The sequence below is a fragment of the Trichoderma aggressivum genome (genome assembly GCF_033847375.1).
Source record: "Trichoderma aggressivum f. europaeum strain CBS 100526 chromosome Unknown scaffold_001, whole genome shotgun sequence".
NCBI classification, from domain to species: Eukaryota; Fungi; Ascomycota; class Sordariomycetes; order Hypocreales; family Hypocreaceae; genus Trichoderma; species Trichoderma aggressivum.
In genome coordinates, this window is record NW_026946367.1 from 1598952 (window position 1) to 1621814 (window position 22863).

Below are 22863 nucleotides of genomic sequence, written 5' to 3' on the forward strand. Positions count from 1 at the left end.
ATTTTTTATCAACAGCGGCGACATTGTACATAGGAGAGACCAGAGGAGTGCTCGGCTTGTAACGCTTACGCTCAAACAATTCCGGCTCCTCGCCTTTGAGAATCCCAAACCCCGATTTGCATGCGACATCCGAATGCAACACGGCACTCCAAGCCATGACAGAGCTGCAGGCCCTCAGACTCCTCGTCAGGGGTCAACATGTCAAAAGGAAATAACAAAAACAAAATGAACCATGCCCAGATTCCACGTCGTCCAGAGGGTAGGGGTAAAGAATTAGTACACGCAACCACGGAAGTCATCCAACGCCGGTCCCAAGTTTACATTGACTTTTGATTTATTTGATCTCGAGCAGCTTGACGTCGAAGGTCAGCTGGCTGTTGGCGGGAATGCCGGGCAGGCTCTTGGAGCCGTAGGCGAGGTGAGCAGGAATCGTCAGTCGGCGTTCACCACCGATGGCCATGCCGACAATGCCGACGTCCCAGCCCTTGATGACCTGGCCCTTGCCGATCTTGAAAGAAAAAGGCTTGCCCTTCTTGTTGGCTATGGTTCATCCACAGTTAGTCGCTGCGTAAACAAAGAGTCGAGAATCGAGCTTACCATCGAACTGCTGTCCATTCTGGAGCTTGCCAATGTATCGGACGCCAACAGTGTCGCCATTCTTGACAGTGCGGCCCTTGCCAATGGTGCGGTCGTCAACGGTGACGCCCTGGACAGACTTGACACCAAGAGAAGCCTTGCCGGCCTGCTTGGCCTTCTCAGCGGTGGAGCCGGTAGGGCCCTGCTCCAGGTTCTTGGCGAATTGGACCTTCTTTGCATCCTTCTTCTCCTCCTTCTCCTCGGCGGCCACAGCCTCGCCCTTGTTGTTCTTGAGCTTCTTCTGCTGCTTCTTGGAGAGCTTGGAATCGGTAGCCTTGGCGATGAGCTCGTCAAGACCCTCGGCCTCAGCAGCGGAGCGCTTGTTCTTGCCCTTCTTGTTGTCTGTGGGGACCAGCTTGGGGACCTCCTCCTCATCGGAGTCGAGCTCGGTGATGCGAGGATCCTCGAGATCGTCAAGATCGTCGCTCTCCTCCTCGCTGTCCTCCTCACCCATGGCATATTCCAGCTCATCGGGGGACAGGTCATAGTCATCCTCGCCATCCTGGTCCTCCTCATCCTCGTCGTCCATAATGTAGTTACCGGTCAAGTAAACGGTGTGTGTTCCGGAGACGACGAAGAAGACCTTCTCGCCTTGGTTGACGGTAATATCAAGAGGCTGCTGGTAGTTCTAAATCGAGGTGTTAGCATATCGCATAGATTTTGGACATGCGAGTCTTGCTCCGAAAAAAACTTTGGAGAACTCTGATGGTGTAGTAAGGCTTACTCGCTCAGTGTCGAGGGTGCAGAGAACGAAGTTCTCGAGGTCACCTCCCTCGCTGTCGTCGTCGTCCTCGTCTTCTTCCTCGTCATCTTCCTCTTCCTCCTCAATGGCCTTGCCCTTGCCCTTGGCGATGGCGTTGCTCTTCTTGCCCTTCTTGGACTTGGCGCCGTTGATCTCGGCATCCTCCATCTCCTCGTCCTCGGAGTCCTCACCGTTGGTGGCCTCGAGAAGCTTCTTGATGGCAGCAACCTGCTTCTGCTTCTTAGCCTTGGCAGGGTCGCTGGGGCCACCATTGGCCTCCTCGTCCTCGTCGTCAGAGTTGCCGAGAAGGGCGCTCATGTACTGCTCGTGAAGCTCATCATCCTCATCCTCGTCGAGGCCGGGGAAAGCGCGCTTGATCAGGCGCAGAGTAGAACGAGGGACAGAGGGAGCGTTCTTGGAATCATCGAGCTTAGGCTCCTGAGTAGGATCTAAAGCGGCCATGGTGATGCGGAACTGCGGCAAGGAACGCGGGCGGTTAGCATCAACGGCGCAAAACCAATAGCTTCATTTGTCGCCGACCGTTGGATTCTAGGCCAGAAAGAAGGCATAGTATGCTCGATCCAGCCAGCCTCTAGATGAACGGCAACAAGAGTTAAGAGAGAAACAACTTACAGAAGCAGGAAACTCCAAGTTGGCCGAGATCAGCACCTCTCCAGGCGGGACCTCGAGGCCATAGACGGGACCGGGAACAGCAGCCATTGCGACGGGGTTATTAAATCTTAGTAGTGGTGGTTACGGTGTAAATCCAAAAGAATTGGTACAGAGTAGAAGAGAAGGCGTTCCGGAGAGAATGTGGTTCTGCGAGTCCCAAGGCTTGGAGATGGCGACGTGAAGAGGAAGAAAAGGCGAGGCAGGCGAGAAGCTCAGAAAATTTCTTGACTGCTTTTTTTTTTTTTTTTTCTTTCTCCGTCAACCCATTCAACGTTGTCTCCACTGGCAGATTTGGGCCAATAGAATTGCGCGATAAGGCGGTTATCGTTGATGGATGTCGCTGGCTAAGCAACCGACCCCGCCGAAGCGGAGCCAATGATGCACCAGAGTGGGTCTCACGCCATTGGCCGTCTCTGACCGCCTGCAGATTACAACCAAGCTATCAAAGTTGATGAGACAGTCAGTTTATAAGGTCATCATCATTCATCATGCAACAGCTGAAACCAAGGCCCTGCGGCTTACAATTAAATATTTACATTCGTATTTAAGTTCATATGCTGTATAGTGGTTATATCGCGTATCTGATATTCTTTCATCTAAGGGATTTGTGCAGTAAATGGGTAATTAGACAAACACTCAGATCTATTACTTCTTATACGCATTGAACCCCTAGCCACAACAGCGTCACGTTTGGTGGACTAGTCGTCTAAACTGCCTTTTAGAAATTCTAAGCAATTACTATTGCACATGTTTGCAATCAAGTTAAAAAAGTTTTGTAGTCCGGATACTACCAAGTTACCATAGCTCGGGCGTCCAAATCAAGAGGAGGTGTCTTTCAGCCTACATACGTTTCGTGGGTGTTGCAGTATAGGCAGCGCCTTGACTCATCTCTCGTACATACATGCTTCTAGATACATAAGAATTCCACATGATCAATATTCTGACGAGGAACAAACAGTGCATTTTCAGCGGACATACTCTGCACGACTCAGTTCCCTATCACAAATGCTTAAAAGCCATCACCTACCCGACAACAATACATCTCGACAAATCCTCCATCCTCTCTCTTCATGGCACCATCAAATGCCCAAGTCAGCCATCAATTAAATACAGTCACAAGGCATATGCATAACAATCATATACTTTCTTCATTTCAGGCACCGTCGTTTACTGATTGGCTGAGGCTTCGAATTTCGCATCCGACTCGCCGCCCGGCTCGGATGCCCCACTAATCTCCGCTCCGCCTCCGTAATCCAAGAACTTGTTCCGCGCACTCGGGATTTTATAGTAGATGCAGCTCGGAAACATTGCATTAGTCGCAGCCTCTAAATTAGAGCCCAACTTTGGGGAAGCAGTCCGACGGAGGCCTGAAAAATCGAGACTGTAAAATGAATAAATGCATACATTCAGCAATATACATTCAATCAGCTCATCAAGTAGCGCTTTGTATGGGGACCCCTATCCGGCCAGCAACCGAATTTGATGACATAACTATAGTAGCAGTTACTATGAAAACCTATATGAATATAGTAGCAGTTACTAGAGAAACATTACATATAGTAGCAGCTACTAAAGAAATATAGACCCGCTTGGCATTTATAGTATACTGCACTTGGAGAATGGAAAGCATCATGATGGATTTGTTTATTATAGCTATATTATATTACTAATCCCGAATCCCGGCGCAGAGTATATATATTACCATCATGTATCTTCAGTGTGTTATTCATCAGTGCGCTGATAGATGTGATTCCCGCTCCATGCTTCTTCGCTTTGGGGTATTCCATACCCGTAAACTCCAATTAGATCCTTCTCAATAGCTCCCATAAATGTAGCTGAAAAAATGTCCGCATCCTTTCCAATTTATGTTATTTACTCCTGCTTGAAAACGTCGACCGAACACAACGAATGATGCTTCAAACTCGCTCATAAGTGACCGAAATGAATATTCAAAAACGAATGATGCAGAACTCTCTCAAGCAATATCTTCCACTGTTACAAACTTTGCCCGCTGCCGAAGAGCCTTCTTGCTGACGGTATATTGCAAATCGGCAGTCCAAAAATGCGCAATTTCCGCTTGGGCGCAAGGAATAGCGCCGTACAAAGGAGCTACCATAGGAACAAGGAGATAGTCGACAAAGTTCTTCTTCAATGAGCGCTGGGAGAAGCACATGCCGTCAGCCAGTCCGGCCTGGATCATGTCCCTCTCACGGGTGCGCACGCAAACTCGGTGGTAGCTTTCATAAAGAAAGATGTAGACAGCCATCTCCATAAAGCCCATAGTGCGAAGAACGTTGCATGTCAAAAAGATCCATGATAAGTTGTTGGGATCATCGCTACCCTCAGTGACAAACGTATACAGAGCAGAAGCGACTACCAGGATCAGCATCTGGAGGGGAAGAAAGTGTGCTTCAAACAGACGGTGGCCCATGTAGAAGATGTGCTCCCAGTGAGGCTCCTTGAGTGTGTCTCTCGTGATGTCGGAGAACACACCATTATCGACTGACACTTCTGCCGTCTCTTCAACCTGAGATTCGGGGAAATAGGCGTCCAAATCATCGCCGCTGGCAGATCGGTGCAGAGGACGGAAGGCTCTGGATGTGTACTTTCTGTCCTTCCACATCGCGGCTGCCTTGCGCAATGCGAATCCGCTGTCCAGAGCACCCCACATGTGTCGAAGTGCTTGGCTATATCGTGCCTTGATGTCCAGGTAAGCACCGCGCAAGCCCCCTTTTCCACCTCCAGTCACGTTGGTCTGGCTGACTGGGCTGAGAACAGTGCGACATGTGAGATGCCCATTCAGAGCAAAGAAGCATTTGATGAACATGTGCAGATCCTCACCAATGGCATCGGAATCACAGTCCCAGCCGCCGACACGATCAACAAGGACCAGCGGCAGAGAGTAGACAGACGTAGGAGGAGCAATGGCAGAGCCCTTGTACAGACCAGACATACCGGCAGCGCACCAGAGAACATCGGCAACGCGGACAAGAGCAGTCACGTTGTGGGCGTTGCGGTCGAAGATGATGGGAGCCGCATATAAAGTGGTGGAAGCGGTATCCGGATGGATCATGTGCAGATTGGAAATTTGGGCGAAATATCGTGACGAGAGGTGGCTGTCAGCTACAGACACAGACATGGTCAGTACACAGCATCTGCATAGGTGAATGAATTGATGCGTTCCGAGAAAGACAGCAAGAAACAGTGAAAATCGTCGTAAACACGTCTCGTGAAAGAACCGCCAAACTTACCATCAATGCCTGTGACAATGACGTTCTTGCGGACAAACATGGGATACTTGGAACTGAGCTTGCGGGCCGCCCAGGCCATGTTGCTGCCTTTGCCGGCCGCTTCACCGGGAATGTCTCCTGGATGCAACGTATAGTCGATGGACCGGAACTTCTTGACAAACTGCTGGATAAGACTCCGAGCCTTTGATTCGCCGCCAGTCTCACGCAGCTCCATTCCAAGGTAGACCTGAATTCGACCGCATGACCAATTAGCATCCAGCCCACGCTAATCATGTCGCGCAACCACTCTACGTGGGGAGCGGCAGGGGGGATATCAAGCCGTTGTACGGCGTATCTCGACTTACATCGTAGCGGCTTTGGGCCTGGGGGTGAGAGGCCAAGACGTCCAGGGTCTCGCGGAGGGTGTCCATTTCTTCCTTGTAATTGGGGATGACGATGGCGTGGATGATGGGGCTTTCAGGCACGTCCTTCCCAACAACATAGTATTCGGATGGAGAATCGCTCAGCTCGCTGTCCGTCGAAGAAATGCCGTTGTTGTTACTTGAGGCCAACGTCTCGGAGCTGGCCACGGACGATGAAGAGCTGTTGCGGCGACGGCCAGCGTCCTTGTACTCTTCCATGGCTCTGCTCTGCACTCCTCGCTTCAGAGAGTGCGTAATACTCCAGATGGACCAGCACGCTCGAATGGGAAACATGGCAACCATGAAGTGAATCAACAGGCAATAGTAGGCGAAGATGAGAGTCCAGATACCAGCTCCAATGTTGGTTGTATTTGATGAGTATGTTTCGCCTTCGGTGCTTGTTCCCACGAACTTGAAGCCGTGCTGCTCAACCATCGATTCTCGGGATATGACCCAGTAGCAGAGGCCGATGAGGACCAGCATACTCAAGCCAGTGGCACATCGCGAGCACCACGTGAGGAAACCCATTGTGTTTGTAAATGAGGATCAGATTGCGAAAAGGGGGTGACGAGCTATGTGCAGGAGGAAGCCGGGAGAATCGCCACGAGAATGGAGGCTTCCAAGCAGAACAATCGACCGGTGCAGGTCTGAACGGAGGAAGAAGAATTAGAAAAGAAAAGGAGAAAAGAAAAGAAAAGGAAGAACGGTATCGAAGAGACGGGGACAGGACCCAGTCTAAGCCCCGGCCAAAGGCAGAAACCTGGATCTACGAAGTAACTACACGCACCGGGTATGGTACCATAGGCATATCAACACTGTTTATTATAAACTACATGAAATATGGATCCTTAACGCCGGCAGTAGGAGCGGAAAGGAGGATACGGGAAGTCTTTGCCAGCGTATGATGGCCGGTCCGAGGAGGAGATGTCATATCTATGCACATGATTCTGCCCACATTAAGCCGTTAGCGGATTCAAAACGTAGCATGGAAAGGAGATTACCTGTGATCTGAGACTGCGCGTTTTCGAGCGAGTAATTGGATTCGTTGAACGATGAGAACCCTGGACCCTCTTGGCAGTGCTCATAGTCCTAGTATGCCTTTTTCGTACTAATTTGGCCATGCACCTCGCCATGTGCCAGATGAGGTGACTGATAACAAGGCTGTTAGACCCATTTTAATAGAATTGTCCTATGATACAAGTGGTTTGAGAGCTACTAATGTAGAGTAACGATACCACTAGGTACTAGAAGAATACAGCTGTAGTAGCAGATACTAGAAGAATGTAGCTATAATAGCAAATAACAGAAGAAAGAGCAGCAGTAGCGGATATTCAGGGCATTGGATAGTAAATAAAGGCTGCCTTAAGCTCCACGCAGTCGTTGATATCGTTAGTCAAAAAGGGGGGACGAATGTGTCTGTCGTCAGCCCAAGCAAGCATCAAGACAAGAACTCGGCGAGAAGATGAAGGTACACAGCCTCCTGCAAGGAAGAAGTCGTCCACATTTGCCCTTGTGCACCAACATGGGTATCCAGCAAGAAAAATGGACGTCGATACATGTGCAAATCCCTCATTACTCCCGCAGGACCCAAACGGTAGACATGGCACACTTGGAGCAAAAGCTACATGTACTAAGATGCCGCGCTACTCTGTAGTATCACGACGACATGCGTTCTAACGTGAAGCTAGGACTAGGTAGGCTTTATGTGCATGAACTATGCTTGCTTAAGATGGGCGTCATTGTCTCAAAAAGCCTGACAAGTCTCGGGAGATGCTCATTGTTGCAGCTGGATCTAATGTGCGAGTGACGCAGATATACAATGAATATCGTTGTGTTAGCGGCTTACACCACACACACACACACACACATTCTGACAGCTGAGCAACACCATCTACATCAAATTGCAGTCTATCAGCTGGATTCTCACCAACTAAACATCTAAACACCAGCAACTTTGCCACGGTCTGCCTCTGTTTCTTCTCGACAGTCAGGCAAATGATATGCAGACCATGGTTGAAGTACCCGATATGTCGCGTCACTGGCATCGATCACGAATCATGGATATTAAGATGTTACATGACACAAGCCGTCACCTCCAGGCCACCCAGCAAGTCTCTCGCTATCTACCTAAATAGCAAAACCCCATCTCATCGTCTTAAAGCCCTCCATGGCCTATAGCAAGCTCCGCATCTCACCCCGGCATGGGATCCAGTTCTCAGCCCACGAACTGTGACACTCCTCAACGTTCTCGCTTGGCTGCCCAAGAACTACTGGACGAGTCGCAAAAGCGTCTGGGCCAACCCAAATGCCACACGCCGCGGCATGTGAACCCCAATGGACGGCTGTTTCTTCACAACCAAGGCGGCTGTTTTCCTTCTCTTTGCCTTTGTTGGTCCCGTGAGCTTCATGTCGTCCGCGGCTGGCCGCTAAGGGATCGGCGTTTACAAAATGCTCCTATGAGGGCGCTGCTTTGGCGCATGCATGCCAAACCCCGGGAATAATGAAAAAGGGATCCATGGTAGAGTGGCCAGAGTGGCCAGGGACCCCCTAGTTAAGCAGCTTGGCAGGGAAAACGGAATCAAGATACAGAAGCAGACAATCCGCACGTATACGCACCACGCTATTATACACCTCTAGAATGAGACTCGTAATCTCCTCCGGTATGCCTGTATTATTGCGGTCCCTATCCATTCATCTATCTATTATTTCTGGGATGAGCCGCGCGGCAGCATAGCCGCATGACGAGCGTCTCTCTCTGCTTTCCACATGTCCCATAACTTCCAACTTCCAACGGCCGCCCACTTAGACTAGAACTCCAACACCGCATTTCCAAGGTTGCGATACCTTGCATGCTGCTAGTTGCAGAGTGCATGCTGCTAATACGCTCTGAGCATCGTCTTGTGCGGGAGCAACGCACTGCCGAGATACGCGTACGTCGAACGTACGCCTGTGCTCCATACACGTGTGAAGCATCACCTCCTGCTTTTGTACCATCACAATCTTCTAGGGCGGGTTGATGGTACATGTGTTTTATCCATTTCAGCCACCCGATCTGATTAGGTTCATATTTGCCTCGAATGCCATTTAACAAGGAATAGATTTGCTATGCGGGATTTTCATCGATAACCAGTGGTGTATTTACTACGAACATACCTACCTGTAGTAGGTAACTCAAATACCTTGGTCTATGTGTCTTCTGCGGTTGCATTCTTTAAAAGCTTTACTTAGCATTAATCTTTATCTTCAGGAGTCTCGTCTATTGGCCTCTGAGGATCATCGGTAGCCTGATTCCTATCCAGATGGATAGATATAAACATAAACGTCTATAGCAGATCAGAATCAGTAGTGGAGTAGTAAGTATACTTATGTATATAAGTAAGTAGGTACCATGAAGCATTTGGTGAAGATTTACAGGGGTCTAGAGGATATTGAAGCCTCCATGTTTTGGTGGAGCCTACCGCTAAAGTATTGGCCACCGTGTATCGTTGTGTTCTTGCTGTATACGACCTCTGCTGCGCTCTTAACGGGTCAAGCATCCAATCCTCAGGAATCGAGGACGCCAACGGGGCAGGCCGCTGCTAAACGCCTGCGTTCATGCTTTACTGGGCCAATTGGAAGACGAACTGTTCTGATGCCACGACTGGGCGTACGTGCGGTGGCCTCAGCCATGATATATTGGAAGGGAAAGCTGCTAATGCCCATCTCCGGCGCGCCTTTGTCGACCATCTTACACGATTCGTAGCCGGTAGGGGACCTGCGATGGGTGATGGATAGAGGTCCAGTACATCACTATGGAAAACATATTTGCCATCTTGCCCAGTTTGGTCGTCTTCCTCCGTCGCGAGGTCACAGAAAGGGTGGCTATGATTTGATGGAAATTTGGGGATAATGAAGCGGCAGCGGAGATCGATCTGCCTCTCGGGCGTTTTCACCACCAGAAGCACTACACCTGCGAGCAGACTATAGGGATCTACGAAGATAACTGATGATACCAGATATATATTACTCATGCTAATAGTTTAGATGAATCAATAGTATCAAAGCCTCCATTCTAGCCAGAAACAATATCAGGATTACCCGCCTGACCCTGTTTAGTACATGATTGATTAGTATATGTAACTTATCACTCTTACTTTTAGAGATGGGCGACTTACAAAAACTTGCAGCCTACGCTGGTATATCTTCCATTGTTTACCATCAAAAACAAGGTCATCCAAAAAGGCTTGGTATGATGTATATATCTGACCTTCGCGAGCGCCGTGGCCGAAGAAGGTAGCAATCACGTACGTGTTCACAGAAGCGTTGACTGTCGTCGAGATATTTACGCTTTGGCTGCCAAAATGATGCATAGTGGTGTAATTCCGCGCTGTTCGAGACGCTGAAAGAGACTCGACGAAAGCTGGGATCCCGCGCGTCGGCTGGGTGCCGGTAGCACTGTAGTCGACTAAAACGTCATTTGTGAAAATAGTATCAAAGAGAGTATAATCTGGCGTATCGACTCCGAAGGGGTATAGGTCCACAACTGACCGAACCTGAATGGCAAGGTCTGTTTCGTTGCCAAAAATGATGCCACACGCACCATAGGTTGGCAATAGGGAAAGTAAAGTCAGACCAAGTTGTGTAAGTTTCATATTGATTGACTATTTGTATACTATATCGATTGTTAAGGCGACAGAGGCGAATTCCCAGATTGAGGGTGCTAGCACGTTATTGATATAGTTTTGGTTTGCAGAATCAGCAATACCGGGTGCCTTGGGGTAGCTAATTTAGTAGTAAGTGTTACGATTCGGTTTCCCTTATAAGCAGGTAGTTCTGTCGCTGATATTGCCACAAAAGAGACTATAGGCCGAATCTTTTGTCCTGTTTGGCGCTACAGTATAGCAGAACGTAACATCAAGGTGATATAACAGGGATTTGATTGAGCTCCTTGGCCGGAGCATGAGGAAAAACCCGAGACCGATGGCGAATGAACGCACGCCTTTGATGTGAAATAGATCATCTCGGACATGTCTTCCGTCTTGGCGCAAAGGTTTCGCTTTATCGATAATCAGTAGTGTATCTATTGCAAGCATTGGCTTAAATAGCTTGAGCTTTGCTGATATTTGTCATACAACCTCTACGGTTACGTTATGAAGAAGCTCTACTGACCACTGGTTTCTGTTTTTAAGAGTTTCGTCTATTGGCTTCTGAGTACAATCGTCCGTAGCAGCTTATAATCAGCAATGGGGTAGTAAACTATATAAGTCCTGTCACTCTTATTCAAGGTATGGAGTATAGGCAGGTCTCTATTCAAATCACCTCACGCATCTCACTTTGACCTCATCTATAGAGAATGTAAACCTCTATCGCGCCTGCTGTGGATGGGACTGTTGTTCATTTGTTTCAGCTTCCATTTCCTTACTAGAGGGGCTGTCACTTTTGCTCACTTAAGTGACATACTCCCCTATCAGTGTTACTTTCACCTCTATGTCTAACAATGGCTCATCAACAATGACATCGAAAGCTAACACAGTGTTCGCTGATTGCTTTCGATATATTTCCCATTACTAAGATCTTGAGCTATTTAAGGAAGATTAAAGTTGTAATAGTTGATGAGAATAGCTATAGTAGATGAGAGTAGTGCTGGAAGGAACTGCTAGGTAATGATAGTAGTAGGGAGTAGCTCATACAGTAGAAATCCTTTACCCAAGTCCACACTTTTGCTACTCGGTGCCCCTGGCTGGTTTGGTCATATGAGGAGATGTCTGGACATATGATATCCCCAAGGATAGTATGTCTATCGTTGCAACTGCATGTCGATTTTTGATATCAGAAGTTATTTTGTTCATCAAGACCATAGCTCGAGCTTGATCGATGTGACCTCTACCTCTTCGAGCATCGGGGACTACAGCTATATTTCCCCAGTGTATTTTGCTGCGTCTATATTCCTTTCGTACCCTGTGCTGCATCTATACTCTCATTATATAGTAAATTCCAACATATTTAAATTTGAGAACAGGTTGTTCGATGTTTGCTCAAAAGCCAATCTATTCTAGAAGAGTAGTAGGTACGGAACAGGTGCATCTTCAATTGAGCATTTGGTGAAGATGTACAGGGGTCCGGAACACGCTTGAGCCTATTTCGGTCAAGCCTACCTGTGAAACACTAGCCAATTAAAGTACGCGATAAGAGGCGCCCCCACACTTTATTTTTTCTGCCCGCCCAATACTTCGCAATCAGTTCAAGGCCAGCCAAAAGTGCAGAATCATACAAACACAGAATCACGAGGGCTGCCGGCTCCTCAAAAGTCAACAAGATGGGGCTGCTTGCTGAGTCAAAGTCGTGAGTCTTTGAAAGAGCAGTTCGCTGCTCAGGCAAAGCACTAACCTCAATGCAGGCGCCGGAGAATCCAGAACGATCCCAACAACACAAGATGGACTCGCGACACCACCACCTTTGGCCAGAAGATGCTGAGATCGCAAGGCTGGGAGCCTGGCCAGTTCCTAGGAGCCAAAAATGCGGCGCACTCCGAGTACCACACCGCCGCGAATGCGTCGTATATCCGAGTATCGCTCAAAGACGACATGAAGGGTCTCGGATTCAGCAAATCGAAAGAGGACGAGGTGACCGGTCTCGACGTCTTCTCAGACCTGCTGAGTCGCCTTAACGGAAAATCCGAGGCTGAAGTAGAAGAAAAGAGGCAAGCTAGGTTGGAGGTGAAGATGCACCAGTACGTGGAGCAGAAATGGGGACCTATGAGATTCGTGCGAGGAGGCTTGTTGGTCGGCGATGCCATGCAAGAGGACAGCGACAGCTCAGACGAATCAGAAAGTTCTACGGCGGCAGATGACAAGATACCCGCGGCTACCAAGGAGTCGGAGAAGGAGAAATCCAAGAAGAGAAAGGCTACGTCACTTAAAGATGACGACGAGCTGTCTGAGGATGACGAAGTTGATGAGAAGAAGAAGAAGAAACAGCGAAAGGAAGAGCGAAGGGCTAAAAAGCTGGCCAAATCCGATTCAAACCAGTTCAGCGATTTAGAAAAGGCCAAGAAGAAAAGGGAGAAAAGGGAGAAGAAAGAAAAGAAGAAGTCAAAGAAGGGCACAGCTCTGACTAAAGAGGAGGGCGACGAAGATGCCATGGAATTGGATGACGCGTTGAACAACTCATCATCAACTTCAAATGGTGGTCCAGAAAAGTCAAAGAGCTCTAAGAAGGACAAAAAGGACAAGAAAGAGAAGAAGGATAAGAAGGATAAGAAGGACAAGGACAAGAAGAAGCGAAAGAAGAGCGACACATCTGATACGGAGATGCCCGACGCCTCGTCTGCCGCAGCATCGCGTTCAGGGACAGCTACTCCAATCACCACGGGCACATCAACGCCTAGAGGCGGGTTTGTTACTCCTCGGTCCCGGTTTATTGCTCAGAAGAGAGCTGCATTCATGGATGCTCAAGCATTGAATCAGGTATTTACATCTGTTCGACTTTTCAAAAATAAGTTACTAATCCATATGGCAGATTTTCATGGTGAAGGCGTAATACACAAAAGTTCAAGCGCGGCGTTGATTTTATGATGGGTCTTGCTACTTGTTCTCGTCTGCTCAAGGAGGCTCAAATCGGAATTCTATACAGGGTTAGACTATAGAAGCTTCTGATGATTCTTGCGAAAAGAGCATTGTTGGCGTTGTACGAGCAGACAATGGGCCATTGATTTGAGATTTTTGCAGTAGCTTTTGATATTGTTTGCTGAAATAAACCAAGCATGAGATTTCCAACTGGCATCGGAGACGTGAGTTGAGTGGCATCGGTTACTGCGATGCTTTTCGGATATAGTGTTGAACTGCCACCGCAATTAAATATTTAATTAACACTTAATTGACTTCAATTGCATTGTATCAATCCTCTTCTCCGTTTTATTCCTCAGCTTTAACCTTCAATACAATATGATGCCTCGAACACTGTATCAATTACTGCTGCTCATAAGAGGAACAAGCAGAAGCGGGCTAAATCTGCGCTAAGCCAAATTCATCCACCGCCTACCCTTCCAAGCCACAGAAAACCAATCAACCGGCAGAAAACAATAATTTTCCTCGCCCATCCAAACCACCAAAATTCTTGCGACGAGCAACGAAATATACCCCAAGATCCCCTCCTCTTATTGAGCATACAACCACCAAGATTATACACCAATTCCTACAATCAAGAAGAAAAAAAAATCTCGGAGCACAATACAAAGAGCCAACAATGTCGGGCTCCTCGCCTGAATACCTCCGGTTCACCGGCCACCGGTCCTTCACCCGCCGCCTCACCATCGCGACCCTCACCGGCCGTCCCATCCACATCTCCAAGATCCGAAGCTCCTCGCCCACGAACCCGGGCCTCGCCCCCCACGAGGTCTCCTTCCTGCGCCTCCTCGAGGCCGTCACCAACGGCTCCTCCATGCAAATCTCGTATTCGGGCACAACCATCACATACCACCCGGGCCTCATCACCGGCACCATTGCCGGCCTGGGCGCCGCCGACGGAGACGTCATCGAGCACAGCATCCCCGTCACCTGCACCAGGGGCATCTCCTACTTCTTGCTGCCGCTCTGCCTCCTCGCGCCCTTCTCCAAGGCCCACATGAACGTGCGCTTCTCCGGCCCCGGCGTCATCACCTCCTCCACCGAAACGGGCGACGTCTCCGTCGACACTTTCCGCACCGCCATCCTCCCCCTCTTCGGCCTCTTCGGCATCCCGCCGGCCCGCATCGAGCTGCGCGTCCTGCAGCGCTCCTGCGCGGGGCCCGGAGGCAAAGGTGGCGGCGGCATCGTCGAGCTTCGCTTCGCCAGCCAAGTCCGTCTGCCCAAGACGCTGCATCTGCATCGCAGCCCCGGCCGAGTCAAGAGGATACGAGGTGTGGCGTACTGCACCGGCGTCTCAGCTTCCAACAATGCACGCATGATACATTCCGCACGCGAGATTCTGAACCCCTTCGTCACGGATATTCACATCGCGGCGCAATACGACCAGGCGCCGCTGGTGCCTACGGGAGACAAGGCGGGCAGCAAGAGAAGACTGGGTATAGGCTACGGCCTGAGTCTCGTAGCAGAGTCAAACTCCGTTGGCGTGCTGTACTCGGCAGATGTCGTCGTGCTGCCTTCGGGTGGTGAGGTTCCTGAAGATATCGGAAAGAGATGCGCCTACCAGCTACTGGAAACAATTGCAAAGGGAGGCTGCGTGACCCCCGTTTCAGCAAGCTCCGTGTTGACTCTGATGGCCATGGGCTCTGAAGATGTTGGCCGATTGAGGATTGGTAGAGATATCCTGGCGTCGGAGGAAATTATTGAGCTCGCACGAGACTTGAAGACATTTGGCGCAAGTAGCTGGGGCCTACGAGACGTCGATGATGATGACAGCGGCGATATAGTCATCTCCGTCAAGGGTACTGGCGTCGGTAATGTAGGAAGAAAAGTTGCCTAGACTAGATTAATTAATTTCACGGGGAGGGTTTCCCCTTGTGCCCTTTGGCGAAATCACAGCGGTATAAAAATAGTCTGCAAGGCTTGCTTTTTGGGATTAATTGGTTTGTCGTTTCATGTATGGATGCTAGTGTATATCAATACATATATATGTTCTAGCCGGTCGGACGAGCCAACGAAGTCTGTAGAGTCGCGCCTCGGCGCCGACCCTGCATACTCGCCACGGTTGCTCGATAGCCAATCGACTGAAGAGACAACGCAGTTGAACCTCCAGTGTTCATCGTAGCGTTCCTCAGTGTGTGAATGATGTGATATTCGTTCAGAACAGCATTGCCGGAGCTCATAATGTCGGACAAATGCGTTCTTGGCGGCTCGTCAGAGCCATCTCCACCCGCAGCTCCAGGTTGGTCGTTCCGGTCTTCAGATCCCTCGCCATCCCCCGGTCTGTCCAGCTGCTGCAGCTCGATTTCGTCCGTCTCATTGATCATCATCCCCGGCACGTGTCGAGAAACCCCGCGCTCCTCCGCGTCCAAGTCTTCTGCAGAACGACCAGCGACAGGCTCCAGAAAAATCTCAGAGAGAAACGGGCGAAACGTCTTGAGAGCAACACGCAGGCTCTCCCGATGGTTGTGTATTGTAAGCATCAGACACTGCAGGAAAAGGATAAGCAGGTCTGCCATTAAATAATACAGTCTATAAGTGGCCGGCATTTGGCCGATAAAATCGATAACCATCCCCCCGTGCTGGTATCCTCGGTGGTAATCGGGGCCGGTAGGAAGCGAACCAAAAAGATGCAAAGCCATGCACAGCAGGTTAGGCACCAGTATCAAGAGGACGTGGAGTTGGGTAGCTGGCATCAAAAGCGCGAATGATTCGTCTTTTGGGGAGAGATACATGTATTGGGGCGCGGCTCGTAAGAAAAATCGAAACATGGAACATCTGGACGACGCAGCATGTTAGCTTATCGTTGCTCAAAGGATTCCGACATGAAGAGAAGAAAGGGGAATGTGTCCGCCCAAACGCACTCCATATAGTACAAAGAGCTCAGCTCAGCAAATAAGACGAGGTCGAGAGTCTTGAGCAGGTGGGTAAGAAAGGCCAGCTTCTTGGCCAGCCCCGGATTCTGCCTCCTCCTGCTCCTCCTGCTCCCCCTCCTCCTGCGCTGTCGCCCGCTGCCGGACCTCGAGCGCTGCCGCGACTGGGGGCGATCACGAGCGTCCGCATCTGCCTCTGCTTCATCGGCATCGGCATTTGCACCGATGCCAGGTGGTGAGAGCCGGTCGGGAATCCGCGCGGAGGAGCTAGACGCGGCATCATGGTTCATAGTCGCCTGTCACCGTCCGGCTCGGCAGAGGGGTATGCTCTGCATTGAAGCAGGCACCAGACGACTCGAGCTCGGAGAATCTGCACTGGGCGGGTATTCTTTCGCGGTTGGAAACTTGGGAGAGAAGCTTGGAGGAAATCAAGGTCACGATCAAGCGATTGAGCAGCTCGATGGTGGAGTCTCCGTCTGGCATTCGTTACCTCTGCTTGGTTCCTGGTGGCTTAGCTGACCACTGTCAGGATCAACACTAAATCCGACCGACAGCTTCTCGAGCCTCTCGCAACCTCTCGGTACGTACTCCGTTGCCGACGTGGGTCCTTCCCCCGCAATACAGGGTCTTGTTGTCCCCACGCAGCTCCACATCAAGCCCGGTACATGAATCAACGCCAACGAAAGCATACATGGGCCTTGTACATGGGCGTTGCCCGGTGTCTTTGACATACGTCACGGCACGATGGATGACGCTATGGCATCAAACGCCACTGGATAGACAGGCAACAGGTTCGACAGGGCAGGGAAAGTGAGATGGTTGAGGCGAGGTCGAGTCGATGGGCATCGCGTCGATTGATGCAGGTGCCTTGAGCCATGACTCCCTCGACTCCCTCCTGCTAATGAGAGACCAATGTAGTCATTGAAGATTGTCAACCGCCAGAGGAACATAGCCATAGTAGCAGAGGATGGATAATTATAGCAATAGTGTCAAATAAAGGAGAAATTTAGCTATAGCGGTAGATACTAAAAGAATGTAGTGATAGTATAGCCCCCTCTCGAAGGATTCAGCGTTCTACATAAGTCGTATGTAGTAGTTGCAGCCCAGACTCTCCGCTTACACATTGTACATGCTCGCCATTACAGTTCGAGCATAACGCACCCAATGCTACAGTACATGCGAGGTCTCGTGCGCATTTGTAAACAACATCGAACCATTTGCCAGTGGCTTATGCAATCCAAGCCGCCTGCTTTGAGTATCGATCGCCCCTCTTCTTGTCTCTCCCACTCCGGCCGCCTGGCAATTTAATTCCGGGCACAAGTTGGTTGGCTGCTGATACCATGTTAGCGCCGATCGAGCCTCTAGCCGCAAGCCCGCCAAACGGCATGTCAATCGAGACCTTGACGGTGTGTGAATGGTGTGGCGAGCCGATATGGCCATTGGCCGGCGTCATTGGCTATCCGGTTGATGGTCAGAAAGCTTGTCCTGGGCTCGCTTTCTTCTCTCGCGGAAGCTACATAAGGAAGCTTCCCCTCCTTCCCCCCCTCCTCTCCTGTTCCAAGTTATCATCCAAACTCATTGCATCTAAACAATCTTCATCTTAATTAAAAGCTACAGAATCCTTCAATCTTGACATTTGAGATCCTCATCCTCAGCCAATATGAACAATCCCGAGCAGAACCCAACGCCCCCCGCAAACCAGGGCACCCGCCGTCGAGTGCGTCTCATACCCTTCGCCCGGCCCCCCACCGAACCCGCGTACTGATGATTATTCTCCAGAGCTCCGGCTTCATGCCCGCGTTTGAGGGCCTCTCTCAACATCACCAAAACGCCAGCAATACTGCCCGGCGTCAGAGTATGACTGACCAACAGTCCAAACCGGGCATCTTTGGCCAATTTTTCCACAAGTTAGTTCATCCAAGCCGTTTAATTTAACCCATGTGCCTTATCTAACCATCTATTATCATTAGTACATTCGGAAGAAATGCCAAATAATTTGCAACACCTATATATATGATGGCGTCTTTGAACATGAGAGCTGTTATTGCAGCTTGGGTTGTGTCTACCTCTCTATCCTAAGGGTACCGTGCGCATCGGATTTTATAAAAGAAAGCCCGTGGAGTCGGAATGGGAAACAGAATGAGCTCAGTGTAAACATAATACATGATTAGTATCGTACAAGCGAACGTGCGCAGTCCTGTCGGCTTGTGACGCCCTCCAATGATTGAGAATTGTTGGACCCATAACAGAGGTTAATAAGACGCTGTGGAGAATCCAAATAAGAGACAACTATTCAACGCCCTAAATTATCTATCCAGCAACACAGCGATCACGTAGATTTCTAGTGACGGGATAGAACGCGAAGGAAAGCCTTTGAGTTGCTTCTATGGAGATTAATTGAGGGGGCCTCTCTGTAAGCTGCTCACAGGTCGTTTGCAACAGATTGATCCAGAAGAGACAATAGTGAACGTAGCGACCAGTCCATATGTGGACCATACTAGAAGTAAAATAATAACAATACAAGCAAAATAATCATTGAATCTACTAATTAAGCATACATGATTACAGGCTCAAAGACGCCGATGATCTATATGTTGGTACTTGGGTACTTCCGGAGCACCAAGCGGGCGCTTATCGATAACGCCATGGTGGGAGCAAATCCGCTATTGGTACGGCAATCGCAACAATCTTGATCATCGAAAAAAAAAAAGTTACAGACGCTCAAGGAGCGAGTGCTAGAGGCACTGCGCTTTATCTGCTTCACAGAAAATGTCATGCCGGCCGATATTGCGCGACCTCAGGTGTCGAAACGACATCGTCTGCCGCTCATGTTTGGCTGGTCGTGCAAAGCAACCTCGACAGGCGTGGCGGCCGGCTTCATACAGCACTCAAGCCTCTCAAACCGCGAGCAAAGCAAGGCTACGACCTCGATCACGGCCCAATGAGGACATCACACGCCAGCCTACGAGAGAGGAGCTGGCTCGCTACCTAGAGGGCCTCAAAAACCTGCGGACCCCCGACAGGGCAAAGACCAATGCGGAAGACTTTTCCGTCCGATTCTTCGAGCAGGGCGACCAAAATCGAAAAGAGCTGTCCAACGAACAAGCCTTTGAGGAGTCGCTAAGTGGCATCAGTGCCTCCGAATTGCGAGACGATCTTCTCAACCTCAGGGCAAAATTCGGGAATCAAGACGACAGGGATGCCTTTAGGGACGTACTAAAGGAGTTGGGCGAAGACTGGGGCAAGATCAACTCTGCGGAAGATGTCGAGAAGGTTATAGCAAAGATGGAAGACTACACACGATCGATCGATGCCGAAATAGAACAAGCAAGCACTGATCTGCCGAGAGGAGTGCTAGAACAGCTTATCGGGGACGTGCCGGAATTGTCGCTGGAAGACGCCGATTCTTCTGGCGAGACTCGAAACTCGATACCGCAAGTCCGAATAAATCTCGATGAGATGAAGGCAAACAGAAGGCGAAAACTCAACACATTCAACTCCGTTGTCACACGCTTCATTCTCGCAGAGAAGGAATCAGGGCTGAAGCAAAAGGCAGTGCAGTCCCTATACAAATCGTATCATGCGACGAGACCGGCGTTGGCCCAAAACTGGAACGATGTTCCACCCGCTTTGTGGGAGGTCCTCTGGAGAGCATTCTCGAGTGAAAAAGACAGCCCCAGCAGCATATCACGGATAGCCCGGCTTGCTAGAGACATGAGCGATGCCAAGGTTACCCTTCGTCCTGCGCAACAGGTCCTGGCTATCGAAGCCATCTTTGTTGACGGATGGGAGTCCAAGGCCGTTGAAAATTGGAAACGATGTATCAGCACCCTGGGGGCCGAAGACTCAGAGACATTCCAGGACTTTTGGGAACTAGGTGCCAGGATGTACTGCCGTGTAGGCGATCTGGCGCAAGCCGAACGAGCGATAAATAAGCTCCTTGGCCGTAACATGAGTCCGCGTATCTTGATTCCTCTCATCCGAACATGCTGCGAACAGGGAACGGAGGAAGGTCGACAGAAGGCGTGGGCTACCTATCGCCAAATGAGGGAGCTCCTGGGGAAAGAAATGACACTTACCGACTACGACCAGGTGATTTCTTATTTCCTGACTGCCCATCAAGTTGAGAATGCCCTGTACGCCTTCGTGGACATGATGAGCGACGGTCGGATTGATATGACGAGGCAAAGACATCTGCCTTCCGTCATTGCTAACAAATTCTTCCTGGGCAAGTGGCTGAAGCGACTTATCGGCGCCGGAGACTTGGATGGAGCTTTCAGCGTCGTCGAATTTATGAGAGGAAAGGGAGTCGAGGCTTCACCGATACAGTTGAACGGCCTCATTGGGGCATGGCAACGGTCTGGGGGCGCTGACGATCTTGAAAAAGCCGATACACTTGGCTGGGGCATGATTGAGTCCAGGCTAAAGTTTGTCGCCGACAGAAAGTCCGGTAGTGGTGTCTCCAGCAGCTATAACATGCCATTGCCAAAGGACACTCCGGCAGATTTACCGCGGGCTACTATCGAAACGTTCTCTCTCCTGGCCGACAACTATCGCCAGCGAAATCTTCATGAACGCTTAGAGGGCTTGTGGGATGCCTTCCGCACAGCGGAGATAAGCCCCGACGCCTTTATGATGAATCAACTCGTCGAATCACTCATCCATGAGGGCCAGACTCAAGATGCATTAGCTTTGTATCACTCTCTCATAGAGAGCAACAAAGTAGTTCCTGACCCATACACATTCAGCGCCCTCTGGAAGACACTGGGGGCGAACCGATATCATATCCGGGATCCTGAAACCCGAGCCAAGGAGATCGAGGCCACACGAGCCATGTTTAAAGAAACTGTCAAGCACAGAGATGTATTCCAACCCGATGGGATCGACGGGCAACTCGCTCGCAAAATCCTCCACACTTTCCGCCGCCTCCAGGACAACGCCGGCTTCCTCGTCGCCATCACCGCATTCAAAGAGACGTTCAAGTTCCTCCCGCCCGAGACGCTCGTCATGGAAATGGTCCTCGGCACCACAAAGCTCACCTGGGACACGCCCTCCCAGCGCGGCAAGCTCATGGTGGCCAAGCGGGAGATTGACCGGGAGCTGCTCGCGTGGGCGGACTTTAACGCGGCGAACCTCGAGGGCGACGAGAAGCGCGGCGCGGCGCTGTATGCGTACTTGCAGAAGAAGTTTTGGCCGGTGGAGGGCAGGGAGGAGGAGAAGAGGAGGATCTTTGTGGAAGTGGCGAGGCAGATGGGGGTGTATGAGCTGTTGGGGCCGAAGAAGAGTGCTGGTGGGAGGTGAAAAGGGGTATAGACTGTATATTAGAGATATGATGAACGAAACTTGGATGGATCATCTCCAATGACGGGGGGGTTTTCTGGGATATAGATGGGATTCACGCTGATAAACTGTATCATACTATTACATAGCATCCCTTACGGATTGTAACATTAAGAAAAGTACACTCTTGACTTTTCGCCTCTTTATTTAAATATGAAAGTCTCTCTTAACCTTCCAAAACTCCAACGCTATGCAGGTATTAAAAAAAAAAAGATAAAACAAAGCCCAGCATCCACCAAAACGACAAAAGACACCCATTCACGTCCTCCTAGAACCACGGTGCCCCCCCTCCTTCTTCTTCCTCGACCTCGTAGAGTGAGCCGGCGGCGCATCAGCCTCGAAACTACCATGTCTCGCCTTCTAGCTAAGATCCATGCCCTCGATGCCATCGTCGTCCAGCCTATCCCCTACGGAGCTGAGACCCGAACTAGGGGACCTTCTCATCTCCGGGGCCTCGGGCTTGTTGTCTCCGTTCTGCTCCGTCGTTTCGTGGGGCGCATCTGACTCCGGCGCTCTCTTGGATATCCATTCGCTGATGCTGGTGATGGGCCCGCCTTCGACGAGGATCTCGTTGCCGTCGTTGAATTTGCCAAAGATTGTGCCTTGCCACTTTGCGTCGTCGCCTGTCTTGCTGTGCTTCTTTTTGAGGGCTAGACAAATTGCCGTGTTAACCAGATGTTTGCAAGATTGAAAAAAAAAAAAAAAAGGATCGAAGTAGAGAAACTTGGGGAGAAATGCAATTGTCTCTTCTTCTCCTCGTTTCGCCATCTTACCTGCCAGATAGTCTGTAGCGTCAGACTCAGTATCCCCGCTGCCCATCTCCATCATCTCCTTCATGCGCGTCCCGGCAAACCATTCAACAAACTCCTCCACTCCTCTCACATCCTCCTCTCCCTTCCACAGCTGCTCCGTCTCAGCTCTCTCCGGCAGCAGAGCCCCCACCTCCTGCAGCGCCATCCTGACGTCCACTATATCGTAATCGCCCGCATCGCCGTGGTTGTTGGTCGCATTGTTCGCCGTCTTCTCGCATAGAAGCGTCAGGTATCGCGCTGCAATGTCTGTCAGAGTGTCGAGCACTGCAGGGCGCGTGCTGTGGTAGCCCGTCGCGCGGAGGATTTGGAGGATTGAAGGCCGCAGAAAAGCGTGAAACATGGATGGCGGACGAGCCATGGCGAGAGCTTGTGTGTTCTTGAGGCTTGTTGAGAGAGAGAAGAGAAAGGTAAGGCGGCCTCGGTGGCTAGAAGAATTGTTCCAAAGCTGTCGCATGTGCTCTCAAGGACGTCATCGACTCTGTCGCACAGAATGGCTCGCACAGCGCATGTTCGCCTGTGATTAAGCTGGTGCGCG

At 50.2% G+C, this 22863-nt stretch overlaps 7 protein-coding genes across 7 annotated transcripts; 3 read left to right on the forward strand and 4 right to left on the reverse strand.

Moving 5' to 3' along the window:
* Positions 1 to 334: 334 nt before the first annotated feature.
* Positions 335 to 2098, reverse strand: Triagg1_449 (uncharacterized protein; the record flags this gene model as incomplete). Its single annotated transcript, XM_062899487.1, has 4 exons — positions 335 to 540; positions 598 to 1264; positions 1361 to 1852; positions 2012 to 2098. The coding sequence occupies 4 exons, from the start codon at positions 2096 to 2098 to the stop codon at positions 335 to 337; spliced, it is 1452 nt and encodes a 483-aa protein (XP_062760799.1).
* Positions 2099 to 4025: 1927 nt separating this feature from the next.
* On the reverse strand, positions 4026 to 6230 carry Triagg1_450 (CAZyme family GT2; the record flags this gene model as incomplete). Its single annotated transcript, XM_062899498.1, has 3 exons — positions 4026 to 5173; positions 5302 to 5527; positions 5646 to 6230. 3 exons carry the CDS (start codon positions 6228 to 6230, stop codon positions 4026 to 4028), a joined length of 1959 nt encoding a protein of 652 aa, XP_062760800.1.
* Positions 6231 to 11997: 5767 nt separating this feature from the next.
* On the forward strand, positions 11998 to 13220 carry Triagg1_451 (uncharacterized protein; the record flags this gene model as incomplete). Its single annotated transcript, XM_062899509.1, has 3 exons — positions 11998 to 12023; positions 12079 to 13147; positions 13200 to 13220. 3 exons carry the CDS (start codon positions 11998 to 12000, stop codon positions 13218 to 13220), a joined length of 1116 nt encoding a protein of 371 aa, XP_062760801.1.
* Positions 13221 to 13925: 705 nt separating this feature from the next.
* Positions 13926 to 15143, forward strand: Triagg1_452 (uncharacterized protein; the record flags this gene model as incomplete). Its single annotated transcript, XM_062899520.1, has 1 exon — positions 13926 to 15143. One exon carries the CDS (start codon positions 13926 to 13928, stop codon positions 15141 to 15143), a length of 1218 nt encoding a protein of 405 aa, XP_062760802.1.
* A 154-nt stretch (positions 15144 to 15297) lies between these two features.
* On the reverse strand, positions 15298 to 16466 carry Triagg1_453 (uncharacterized protein; the record flags this gene model as incomplete). The annotated part of the gene is made up of 2 exons (XM_062899531.1): positions 15298 to 16081; positions 16168 to 16466. The coding sequence occupies 2 exons, from the start codon at positions 16464 to 16466 to the stop codon at positions 15298 to 15300; spliced, it is 1083 nt and encodes a 360-aa protein (XP_062760803.1).
* Positions 16467 to 18945: 2479 nt separating this feature from the next.
* Triagg1_454 (uncharacterized protein) lies at positions 18946 to 21477 on the forward strand (the record flags this gene model as incomplete). Its single annotated transcript, XM_062899542.1, has 1 exon — positions 18946 to 21477. One exon carries the CDS (start codon positions 18946 to 18948, stop codon positions 21475 to 21477), a length of 2532 nt encoding a protein of 843 aa, XP_062760804.1.
* A 399-nt stretch (positions 21478 to 21876) lies between these two features.
* Triagg1_455 (transcriptional regulator family: Bromodomain transcription factor) lies at positions 21877 to 22686 on the reverse strand (the record flags this gene model as incomplete). Its single annotated transcript, XM_062899553.1, has 2 exons — positions 21877 to 22166; positions 22290 to 22686. 2 exons carry the CDS (start codon positions 22684 to 22686, stop codon positions 21877 to 21879), a joined length of 687 nt encoding a protein of 228 aa, XP_062760805.1.
* Positions 22687 to 22863: the final 177 nt, after the last annotated feature.